Below are 12,789 nucleotides of genomic sequence, written 5' to 3' on the forward strand. Positions count from 1 at the left end.
AATGCTCAGCAGTTGATTAGCTTTTTGGGTCACTGGTGTACACTGAACCAATGTTTTAGAGAACTGTCTACAGTGACTCAAAGATGTCTTTTCAGAGTTGTAACAGCTAGTTCAGTACTCAACACTGTGTACATATAATTTGAGGTTATTTTTCCTTGTACATTACCTTGCCCTCATCTCAACATGGAAGTTCATTTGCTACTTTTTTCCCCCTCTTCCTTAGATTTGAGATCTTTCTGCTGCTTTTCTCCATCGTTTTGGGACTTGACTACCTGGAATTAATTAGTATCATCTGCAAACGTGCAGAGATTTTACTGGGCACCCCCCACATCCAGGTCATTTATGAAAATGTTCAATAAAACTGGGCTGAGCACAGCTCCATGTTGGACCCTGTTTTTGACATCCCTGCATCCTAAGAAGTAATCACTTAGTCCTACCCTTTGCTCCCTATCTTTAATCAGCCCTCAGTCCACAAAAGAAACATCCCTCTAAGCCTGTAGCAACTCAGCTTTGTAAAGCTTTTTGAAATGTCAACTAGATCCCCCTTGTCCATATGATTAACCCCCTCAAAGAACTCTAACAGATTGAGGCAGGACTTCCCCTTACAAAAGCCATGCTGACTCTTCCCCAGCAGATCATATTTGTTCACAGGACTGCTGATTTTATTAATTATAAATGCTACCGACTAACCAGGGATGGAAGTAAGACTTACTGGTCCGCAGTTCCCAGGACCAGCTTTTGGAGCTGTTTTTGAAGATGGGTTATTACCAACCAGCCACACTTCTGGCATACTGTTGCATACTAGGCGTTAGGCCTGTGTGAGCCACACTGTCTGTTGCATACCAGGCATTAGGCCTGTGCGAGTCAGCAGTGATACATTCCAGCTTCAGATCCAGCCTCTTTGGATGGCTGCAATCTGACCCGGAGCTCTGGATTTCTGCCTTGATCTGGCCAAAGTGGCTCTGAAGCTGTGTAGGCGCCTCAGAGATCTGGCCCTACAGTATAATGGGGAATCTATAACTTTGTTGTTTCTTATCTGATTTGGATGAAACTTGCAGAGATGGTAGCCTCTGCTGAGAGCATAAAACCTGCCGAGTTTCAAGAATATCGGTGCAGGGATTTGGGGGGAACTGTACCCCCAATTCTTGAAAGCCATACTCATGTCATGGCTGTGTGTCACACTACAGGGGGGTGAAAACTGCAGGGATGGTAGCTGGTAGCTCTTCCTGAGGCCACAAAGCCTGCCAAGTTTCAAGGACATCAGTGCAGGGATTTGGGGGGAACTGCACCTCAAGCTGCAGACCAGCAAAACTTATGCCATGGGTGACACTGCATGTGTTCAGGCGCAGCGGGGTGACAGCTGCAGGGATGGTGGCCCCTGCTGTGATACCTGCCAGCTGTTGAGATCGGTGCAGGGGGATTCTGGGGCTCTGCACCCCTAACTGCTGACAGACAAAACTCATGCCAAGCTGTCTCTGTCTTGGAGCAGTTGATTGTGTATATTGATTCTTTCCTCTCCTTAGCCTGGTTTTGTAGGTGCTAATTGATGCCCATTAAGTCGTTATGTAGTAGCTAAGTCCTGTGTATTGAGCTGGTTCCTGTGTGCATCATGATTGACTGGTAACTGGTAACACAATAGCTTAGCAGTCAGGCCTTCAGTAGTGTCTCCCGTGTCCCAAGACCGAGAAAGTCAGTCCCATAAGCACCCAAGGCATGAGTTTTGCTTGTCTGCAGCTTGAGGTGCAGTTCCCCCACTCCCCAAACCCCTGCACCCATCTCCTTGAAACTCAGCAGGCTTTGTGGCCTCAGTAAGAGCTACCAGCCCTGCAGGTTCCACCCTCTCATGTTGTAATGCCTCGATGTGACATGAGTTTTGCTTTCAAGAATTTGGGGTGCTGTTCCCCAAACCTTTGCACCAACCTTCTTGAAACTTAGCAGGCTTCATCCTCTTTGCAGCATCTACCACCCCTGAAAATTTAATCCAAATCATACAAAAAACAACAAAGATATAGATACTTTATCGTTTCCCTATTATACCCTACGGCTGGATCTCCTAGGCTTCCTAAAGAGCTTCAGAGCTGCCTAACGAGGCCAGCACTTCAACCTGGATGTGCTGCTTCAGACCCCAAAGCATCCAAAGCTTCTTCAGATCCAAAGCTCTGTCTGCAGCCTCACATAGCCTTACGAGGCATGTCTATGCATGCAGTTACAGTGCCTGAGCAAACCGCAGAGCTTATTGCTCTGGAGTTTAATGCTTCCAGGTGCACTGTTTGAACCTAGAGCCTAGACATAGCAACCCTGGGTGGTAGGCGCCCTAGGGCATCAACCATTCCAGGGCTGCTCCCTCCGGCTCAGTATGCTGTGGAGGGGCTGCCTGGGACATGAGAGAACTTCAGTGTGGGGCTGGCTAGCAGGCAGGCCCTGCATTGAAGCACCCTTGTACCCACCTTTTGGGCAGCGCCTATGTGTGTGCTACTGCAGAGTAAATTAATTTATTCCAGCCTAATAGGGGTGCAAGTGTAGACATTGAGACAGTTGCTGTACAGCTAACTGGTCAACTGCATAGTAAATGTTTTGTGTGGATGCACCCACTGGGTGCATCTATATGTGCAACTAATGCAATGCAATACAACTCTAGAGTAGAGTTTGAGCTGGAGTAAAAGTTCAAGGTCCAGAGCAGTTTGGACCTCCCACATTCCCACTCCAGCAGTGCTGGGAATACTCCAGAAGACCTCTCTCCCTTCCTTTCTCCTCTTCCCAGAGGCAGCAGCAACAGACAGAAATTAAAGCTGCTCCACTCAATGAGGGTTAACTTGCCGCATGCTCAGAAGACTCTGCAACAAGGCTGGTCTGCTTAGGTCCACCTTTAGAGCAATTTCAGGGGGTCAAACATATGACAAGTGTTACTTCTGTTTTATGCCCACACGTGTTCTGCAGCAGCAGGGACAATGGATGGTGGTCTTCCACATCCCAGACCAAAACCCTGATTTAAGAACTTGTCCATCCCCATATTAATTCAAAAATAACAGAATTTTTACATGTTTGGAAGTGGTGCATGACAAGACTCTGTGAAAACAGGTTTCTTATTTTTAACCTAATAAAAACCTATGTTTGAAGTTATAACACTCAGCCAGAGACAAGTTCAGCTCTCTTCCAATATTTTACCAACACAGCCTTCACTGTTATTTTTATTATAAAAATAATTTTTAGGCAGTTATAAAATACACACACACACACACACACACTCACACATTGAAATAATTATACAATTATTTCAGACGGAAGAAAAAATAAATAGCTCTATGCACTGTATTAAGTGCAAACAAACAAGTTCAGTTCTAGTCGAATTGACCAGCCTCTTGCATCTACCTCTTTTGCTGAAGTATTTCTCACTGAACGTTTTTGGATTTCAAATTTTAACTTCCTTTTCAGAGTTTGACTCTAATTCTGACAAGCAGTGAGATCGCCACAAGGAACAACAGACTTTCGGCCTAGTTTCCACTCTTGCGGACCTTCATGTTGTAGGTGATTTTGGTGGTCCTCACATTTGTTGAAAAGTTAACTGTTTTTCCATCCTTGGTCAAATTGCATGCTTTTTCCTGAGGTCTCTTGTACAGTCCAACAGATGGCGTGAAATAAGAGGTAGACAGTTGATAGTCTGGTTCTTAGCATCGTGTATTGTATCCATTTAAAATGAGTTGCTTCATTTTAATTACTATTCTTCAAGTCAGTTATCAACTAACTTCTTTCAGTGATAGAACCATCGATATTTTAAATCAAAAGATACCGAACACTGAAATGGATAAGCATAAAAATGTATTTGGTCAAACACCCAAACAGAACGATATGGTTATCAAAAGGATAACCAGTATTAATCAGTACTGTAGTTTACATCTTTATCAAAGTGCTATTTCTTTTGTTTTTTTAGTAGTGGTTATTTTCCTGGCATTCCCCAGGTCTTACGATCACTGACAACATTCAGCAACATGCTTGAGAAATTCCTCGCTGAGTTCATCACTGAAGAACCTCATGCAATGAGGACATCGAAGTTCACCTTGTCCTCTTCCCTCTGCTGCTGAACTCCCATGGTCTATGGCTGCAGCAGCTTGTAATTCACCAGCTTGCAATGCAGATTGTGACCCCGCTGCTCGCCTTGCACCCGACTGGGCCTGACTGGTCCCCAGCAAGTGTTCAACGTTTGTGTGTATGTACATGTGATTTTGACTGTCAGTCTGAACTCTGAAATGACCAGCTGTCTCTCTCAAGTCCTACAAATAAAAAGCAAAGATTGCAGAAAGAAAAGAAGTCAGAAAAATCTAATTCTGGTACCAAGAGTGTGTGTGTGTGTGTGTATATATATGTTCTTTTTGTTTGTTTGTTTGTTTTTTTACGGATAACGTTGAAAAATATTGAAGTGATGTATCCTTCGTCTAAAAAGTGTTTGTAGTAACATCTGAGTAATAAGGGATGTTCTTTTAGCCTCTACTTTTAAAAGGTTTAAATAATCATAAAGAGGGCTGTATAAACACACAAGATAGGCATTATGTATTTTACTTCTATTTTTGTCTTTATAGTTGTTGAAAGAGTCTTCCTCCTTCCCCCCACACTTGCATTACACCGAACCAATCCAAGTCTCTAAGACAGCATTATTTCCTATTGCGCTAATTCAGCACAGAAGGAAACTTGAGACCAACAAGGGGGAATATATATATGAATGTGGAAGCTGATCTTTTGCAACTTAAAAGTAATTCTTCCAGAACTGAAGTTGAGAGAGGGGTAATGAGTTTTTACCCAGCTGCAGAGCTCTAAAATCAGGCTTTAAAGCATACTTAAGACACCAGGCATTAGTATATTTGAGGTTTTGCACACCTATTTCTGTAGGCCTGTTTCTGGCGCAGCTAGAATATTTTGCTTTTTTTTTTTTTTTTTTTTTTTACCTGTCTCCTGTTTAACTGATGCTGTAGACGAGCGTTTTCTGCCTGCAGTTCTTGTATTTTACTCTGTGCACGCTCTCGATCTGCTCTTTCAGACGTAAAATCATCCTTGTAAACGAGGACCTGGAAGTGAATGTTCATTTTACTATTTTAGTAACTGACTTAAGACTAGCAAGTTAGCACAAGCTATGGTTGAACTATAGACCCATCTCTCTAATACTGAAATAAATGCTTTAGAAGACCCACTCAAAGTACAAATATTATTTTCTATGCCAGACCTGTATTTAACAGCACTAGAAATACAGAATTTAAAAAAAAAAATACTGATGTTCTGTGTTGGAGAAGAGTAAACCCTCCACTAATTTCCTTAAATGCTACATTTAATTCTAATGTCTATATCCCTCTGTGCCTGTATGCTAGCCACATGTCACGAGGACTGGAAAAAAGGAAAAAACCAACAAAATACAACACCCCCCCCCAGCATTTAGGGGAGAAAAATCATCATTAAAAAAAAAAAAAAGTGCATTGAATTGGTATTCGGTATTCCAGTTGTGAGAGGCTGAAAAATTACTAGATCGATCACAAACTTGAACAAAGATAAAGAATTAATAACCTGCTGCTCCAGCATCTGTATGCGTTCACTATCTCCAGCTCTTGCCTTCTGGACATCCTCTAACTCTCGCTTTGCTTTAATGCACTCATTCATTTTTTCTTCCAATAACTTGTTCAACCGAACAATCTCTTTTTGCATCAAATCTGAATTTGTTTGCAAGGATGTTATGCCAAGCTGTTGCTCTGGTTGTGATTTCAGTTCTTTCAGCTGCAGGTGGAGTCGCTTCACATACTCATCTCTACTGGCATCATACTTCTGCCATTTTGCATTCAAGTCTTCTACCTATGGAAAAACCAAAAGAGATACAGGATGAACTTATGTATCCTCTCCTTAGCAAATGGAGAAATGCAAAATGTTGTAAGCAAAAGCATTTAAATTTGAATACAGGCACACAAACAATTACTGCAAAGGCAGCCATGACTTTACAGCACATCAGCTACTCCAGTTAGTTGCCCATGCGTGCTCTTACCCCGTGGTACATACAATTGTTTACCCAAAATGAAATTGAGCTAAGTTACCTTGTATGCATCACAGGGTAAGGAACTGAACCCCAAAGTTACCTCAGAGTGGCTAACGTACTACATGTTCACAAGCTAGTGCTTCTCCTGGTAATTAGTTTGCCTTGATGGGGTACTTTAGATGGGTAGTGAGGATTATTTTCTATAAGCTAGTGGTTTGCAAGTCATGGGCCTTGGCTGTGGCTAAGGGTCCCCAGACAGCACACAGATCACACCAGGCCCTGTGATCAAAGCATGTCTGCTAGGTGGCAAACCCCTTGACTATAGCTAAACCTCTGCTGGCCCTTGAGAAAATAGACACCAAACAAGGGTTTGGCAAATGTTGGGAAAACCTCCTCCCCAGATGGGTTTCTCCTCCATACCTAGAAAACATTCCCCTGATACACATTATCAGGTGAGAAGATGGAATGGGTGGGCTGCCTGAAGACCACTGCTACAAGTCAAGGAATTAGTACTTGTCAAAGAGTTCAGAGCCTACTCAGGCACTGTATGAAAAGGTGGCATTATGGTTAAAATCCAGTAGTATTTAGATAGTAGGAGCTTATTATAGCTCAGATTTGATTTGTTTTTTTTAAATCCCAAAAAACTGTACAAAATGAAAGTACTCACATGAACCACTTTTTGTTTTAACATCCTGTTTTCCTCTTGTAGTTTGCAGATAATTGTTTGGAGTGAAGGTTCTTTTTCTGATGGCTACAATTTTCAGACAAAGTAAATGTTACTTTAAAGCAGAAACCCAGAAAGTTACATTATTGACAGATCTTTTAAATCATCAACACCCTCCATTTTGTTCCTCTAAGCTATTCCCCTATGTTCTGCTTGTTTTTAAAAGCTATTGGCAGAGGGGGGAAAAAAGAGTCAGCTTTTTACTCCATGGGATTAAGCCATACAATGAAACACAAATGATGGATTGAGAATTTAAGAGTCAAAACCTAGTTAATAACCTAGTTAATGAAAAGCATAGCAGAAAACAAGTGATATCAGATTTTCACTACACCAGTACTGCTTTTAAAGAAATCTAATACAGTTAATATACAAAAAAAACCCGAAAAAACTTGATGGGTCAAGTTCTTGTAATTAGTCTCAGTGAGACCAAACTACTCTACCCTTCAAGGGGACCACAATGTTAAGCCAAGGAACAGTTGCTACATGATCAGGACTTGGAAACAGCTCCCTCATCCACCTCAAAAAAAGCCCAGCCATAAACATTCCTTTATTTTGGATTTGCCATGTTGTTTCAAGTAAATGCCAACAAAAAATAAGACTTCTTGGTAAATTATTTGAATTTTTCAACCTTGATTCAGTTATACACTTTTGGATTTTTTTTTTTAATTGCTATGTCTGTTTAAAAAAAAAACCCACAGCACATGAGTAATACAGAACATTTTTGTACAAAATTCCCTAGAATCATCTAGTAATCACATCTGAATTTCTCTTCTGCAACAGGGAAGTCCCCACTGTATAAGGTAAGCTAGATATGAGACAGGAAACTTAACAGACTGATATCAGCTACACGTAAAACAATCACAAGGCTAAAAGTTTCAAGTCCCATTAAACTATCTGTCCTTCCACTCCAGCCAACATTACTTATTTAATACAAAGTCTCTTTGCAAAGGCTTCTATAATCTTTACAGAACCTGAAACATGCATAGCAATCACATGGCCTGAAACATGGCTGTCTGCATAGAGAACACAGCAGCTCTCTTGTACAATACCACTAGTTGGTATATTAGTGTCTGAAAAATAGTTCTTTCATCTTTAAACTTCAGAAAGAATCTGGATGGATTGGTACTTGAAGTAGTGTTTGGCCACTGCACCATATTTCAGCACTCCTACTTTTGTAAAGGTGATACAACACATGGATATTTGTGTGTTGATACCTGTCTTGAGAGCAACTCATTTCTGGAATAAATTTAGTGACTTTCAACTATATGCTATTATTTTAGACCAGCATTTTTTTTTATTCTCCTTAGTGTATTGTTTGTTACTATTTCAGTTAATTAAGTGTTGCAGGGGAGTCATTTCCCCCCCTTCAGAAAGAGAACCACATAGAACATCTGACAGGTCAAGGAGCTATGCCTATATATTCATAGTTTCCAGGCCAGTAACTTAATTCTTCCCCATAAAAAGTAGTCCCTCTCCAAAAAAGGTGAAGCCAAAATTGTACATGTATGCAAGCTGAACCTGAAACAATGGCAAAGTGCCTCAAAATTTACATTTTCAATTTGTTTTTGTTGTAAAATGGTGAGATTAAGGTATTTTTGTTGTCCAAAGCCCTCATTAATGAATCATCCAAAAGATGTCACCTCCAAAAACATGGCACCCTCTAGCACTATATTCTAGTATCCATTCACTTGTTTAAGCACATGCAAATATGCATGATTTAGGAAAAAATGCTAACTGGCTTAGCTATTAAAGATAAGGGGATAAAAACACTGGATATTAAGACAGAAAAATGAATAACAACAGTTTTTACCCTTCAGTTCTGAAAGCCAACAGTTCAAGTTCTATAGATTAAGCGTACCTGATTGGATCTTTCAATAGGAGTCAGTTCCTCAGAATGCCTTCTCTCTTTTTTCTGTGTGTCCTCTAGACATTTTGCCAGGTGTTGACACATTTCTGCTGTTGACGCCAATTTACGCTGAAGTTGGTGAGTTTCATCAGTTAGAGAACGGCACAGTACTTCACTAGTGGCCTGGACTTTTTCTCTTTCTGCCAAGCTTCTCTTGAGTCTTAAGATTTCTTTCTCCCTTTCATGCTGAGGCTGGCTTACAATCTGCTGCATCTCTCTCTCTTTTTCTTCCAGTTGCTGTTTCAGCTTCTGCACTTCCTAATTAAGCAGAAAGAAGTTAGTATTTGTCAGAGACCTTAAAAAAAAACAAACCCCAAGCCACAACTATTTAAATTTTAAAATCCTCTATTCAGGAATGTTTGCCATAGTAATATAAATGGTTAAACACCATTTATATAAAAAAATTTTCCATCAAATTTTTTAACATGGAGTTGGACTCAGTCAATGAGCCACACTGCTTTTTCCATTTTCCACCTTCATTTTGGTATGCTTTGACATACTCTAGGCCAGAAAGTGACTGGTATGCAGAAATGGATGTGCCCCTAAAACTTAACTGCAAACTGTTTCCAACCTCTTACTTATGGACACACATTAGTTTTTGCACTTATATTCCATTTTCTTAAAACACTCTGTAGTTTGTTAGTAAGTCAGGACAACTGATTCTTAGTATTTTGAACTGACTAGTACTGACCATTTTCTAAACACATTTGGGGTTTTGGTAAGAGACATCAGAGTTAGTATTAATGGTGTTCACTATCTTTATAAGAATGACTTGGGTCACAAACACTGACAATCTGTTCTAAAGCAACAGCAACAGCCCATGGTAATCTGCCCACATTTAAGATGCAATAAAAGATCCACCTTTGGCTCTGGGAAGAATATAAAATAACAAAAGTCTGGATTGCTGAGGATCACTGGGCAGAACCACCACACACCACCTCCCCAATGGAAAATGTACCAAATCCAGAAACACTCAAGTATTATGTAAGCAACAAATACAGATTATCAAGGAAACTTGGAAGGGCATGAAATAGAGAATAAAGGCGAATGATAACACGTAAGGTAACAGAAGACCAATTAAGAGAGAAACTGTCTATTCCCATTACCCAAATTACAAGGTAGTCTAAGGGAATGCATCAAACTAGGGATTTTAAACCTCTCCTCACAGCACTGAGGAAGCACTGTGCCTAACCCTGGGGTACAGATCCACTTATTTACAGGCAGCAACACTGCCACATTTCTTAAAAGTAAAATGAAACAGAACACTACCAGCTTGAAGGAGAATTGGCAGTAATGACAAGTGGACAGAATCAAACCCCCAACATCATGCAAGCATGGCCTTTCCTAGATGGGCATAGTTGAGCAGACACTGTGTGAAGCTTCTCATGCTAACAAGGAATTCAGTGAACTGTAAGTTTTCAACTCCTTTGATATATGGGGCCCCTCTGCACTAGCTCTGAAGAGACGAGGATCTGTCAGCAGCATGAGGATCATCAGCCACTCTTCTGGCATCATCCTGTATTCAAGTGTCAAGGAGGTTGACTAAATCAGGCCCCGTTTCCAGGGCTGATTAAATCAAAGTCACCTAAACATCCTTTCTTCCTGTACACTCAGAGGCTGAAGGACAGCAGCTGTGAAGGAAGCCTGTGGAGCACAGCTCCTCCAGAATCAGCAAGTGGATGTACCCTTGGGGAGGGAAAAGGAAACAGGTATACGAATTCCAGATGGTTCTTCAGGAACTCAAATCTTAACATCGTGGAAGAGTGCAATGAAGACACAAAAGCAGATATTCTTGTTTCCAAACTTCATCATTATGAATCTCTGTAGAAGCAGTATCTTGGCTTGGGAACAGTATTCTGGTATCACCATGTACATTAGCTTTAAACAACTGCAATCATTAAAATATAGACTCTGCTAGGAAGCAGCGCCTGTGATCACTCAAAAGAAGAGGGGATACTGCAAATGGAATTCATAAATCCAAAAAGTCCATTTTAAGGTCAAAAGGTTCTCTCTAGAGATGGGGGATTTTTTTGTGCTAAGTTTACGCTTAATGGGCAGTCTGAGGCATGACTTCAACTCAAACAACAGTTGGGCAAGTGTGCCAGAGGGATCATTTGCAAGTTTCAAAACCTGAATTCATCCGTGGTACATCTGAAAGTCTGTGGTGCTTGGGAAATGTTCTTGTACAAGCACTAGGTCAAGAGATTGTTTCGTTTTGCAGCATTTTCTGATTTGGAAATTCCTTTGTGCAGCTTCAGACAGGAAAAGGGACTTTTAAAAATGTTCCCTTGAGAATATTTGAGCACATCAGTAATCTGAGCTGATTGGCAAGGGTCTAAAAATTCCTTGTTTGTCCAGGCAGCTGGAAACAACGCTGTTTCACTCAGGAAAAAGGAAAATGCAAACGTACACCCACTGTTTCAACCTAAAGCAACCCACTACAGCTAAGATACAATCCTGGTGTACAAGGTTGTCAGGAGAAGAAATAAGAAAGCCATCTAAAAGAGGAAGAACTCAGATATCCTGCTGAAATACTTTAGTAGAAAAACACTGGCTGTAATGACCTGCACACTGCTCCCACTGAAAGGTCTTGTCTCTCTTCATCTTTACACTTACGCCTTTCCCTCTGCCTGTGCCAAAGCCCCAGGTACAGCAGACTGTGACGCTCACTGCTCTCAAGCTGGCTGGACTGTGGCCAGTGCCGCCCTACCCACGATGCTGCCTGGCAACTGCCCCTTTCCTACAAGGCTGAAGTGTGGGGAATGCCCCTGAGGGACACCCCCGGGAGAAGGTGAGTCTGCTCCCTAGCAGGTGTCTACAGCTGGCCCTGGCCTTACCTGGCTCCGCACCTCCGCCTCCTGCGCCACGGCCCAGTCACGCTCCCGCAACTGCTGCTTCACCTGTGACAGCTGCTCCACCAGGCTGTCCACCAGCGACCGCGCCGGGGCCGGCGCCGCCGCCTCCCCCGCCAGGCCGGCCCGCAGCTCCCGGACCAGCGCGTCCTTGGCCGCCAGCTGCACTTGCAGGTGCTTGAGCTGCTGCCCGGCCTCGTGGTAGAGGCCACAGAGCGCGTGGTAGCGCGGCACCTTGGCCCGCAAGCTGCGGTTCTCCCGCTGCAGCTTCTCCAGCGCCTCCTGCAGCGCCTCGACGCCGCCGCCCTCGCCCATAGCCCGGCCCTGCGCCCGCTGCTACTGCTGCTCCGCGTCTGCCGGCGCCAGCGGGGACCCCGCCAGCCGCATAGGGCCTCGGCCGCCACCGCCCCGCGCCGTTTATCAACGCCCGCCCCGGGGCGGAGCCCTGCCGCGACGCGATGCGACTGGGAAGCAGTCTGGCCTTGCGAAACCCTCGCGGGACCCGCAATCTCTGCGGGAATTTCCTCCCGGGACTCCCCCGCCCCGCCCCGCCCCGCCCCTTCCGGAGGGCGTGCGCAGGCGCAGTGCGCGAGGACTCCCTTCCCTCGCCCACAGCCGTGACGTCTCAACTGTCGCCCGCCTATGGGGGCAGCTCGCGACTTGGAAGGTGTGCGCGAGGACACCCCCTTCTCCGTCTCCAGCCCCAGCTGAACTGTGACGTCTCAGGGTGGCTCACGACGGTTGGGGGGGGAGCCGTGTGTGCGCAGGCGCAGCGCGCGTGGACACCCCTCTTCCACCTCAACGGCGGCGTGTCACCAGTCGCCCGCCTTGTGTGGTGTCGTGCGACGACCTTTGGCGGCAGGATGGGCGGGGCCCCCCGCGCGGAGCCCGCGGGACACAGGCAGGGAAGACCACTCTTAGCCCCTGGTGCTCAGCGCCCCAGGGTGCCCTGAAGGCTTTCCAAGGTGGCCTTAGGGGTTTGGGGGCTCTGGGCAGGGCAAGAGAGTCTTTTGGGGCCCCTTAGAGGCATAAGTTGAAGAAGGAAGGAGTTTTTAATAAGTTGAAGAAATACAGTTTTTTGACATTGAGCTATGTTCTAGAGTCATTGCATCTTCCTTATGGGCCTGTCTACAACACAAACTCCTCACAGGACATAAGCTGATAGCCTGCGTGAGGCCCTGGGCAGTCACCCGGGTTTGCCCTCCTCTAAGGCCACGCTGTTAGGCGCTCAGAAAGGAGTCCCAAGATAACTCCAGAGCCTTCAAATAGGAACTGGTTGCTGTGGTCTTCCTCTAGTCTT

General features: G+C 43.9%; 1 protein-coding gene across 1 annotated transcript; it reads right to left on the reverse strand.

The window, feature by feature from the left end:
- Positions 1-3,157: 3,157 nt before the first annotated feature.
- On the reverse strand, positions 3,158-11,874 carry TNIP2 (TNFAIP3 interacting protein 2). The gene is made up of 6 exons (XM_019553395.1): positions 11,475-11,874; positions 8,590-8,895; positions 6,675-6,758; positions 5,548-5,829; positions 4,938-5,057; positions 3,158-4,268 (listed from the first exon to the last, which is right to left on the reverse strand). The coding sequence occupies exons 1-6, from the start codon at positions 11,802-11,804 to the stop codon at positions 3,966-3,968; spliced, it is 1,425 nt and encodes a 474-aa protein (XP_019408940.1). The 5' UTR covers positions 11,805-11,874; the 3' UTR covers positions 3,158-3,965.
- Between the last annotated feature and the right edge of the window lie 915 nt (positions 11,875-12,789).

This window comes from Crocodylus porosus, unplaced genomic scaffold (genome assembly GCF_001723895.1).
Source record: "Crocodylus porosus isolate Cpor-Errol unplaced genomic scaffold, CroPor_comp1, whole genome shotgun sequence".
NCBI classification, from domain to species: domain Eukaryota; kingdom Metazoa; phylum Chordata; order Crocodylia; family Crocodylidae; genus Crocodylus; species Crocodylus porosus.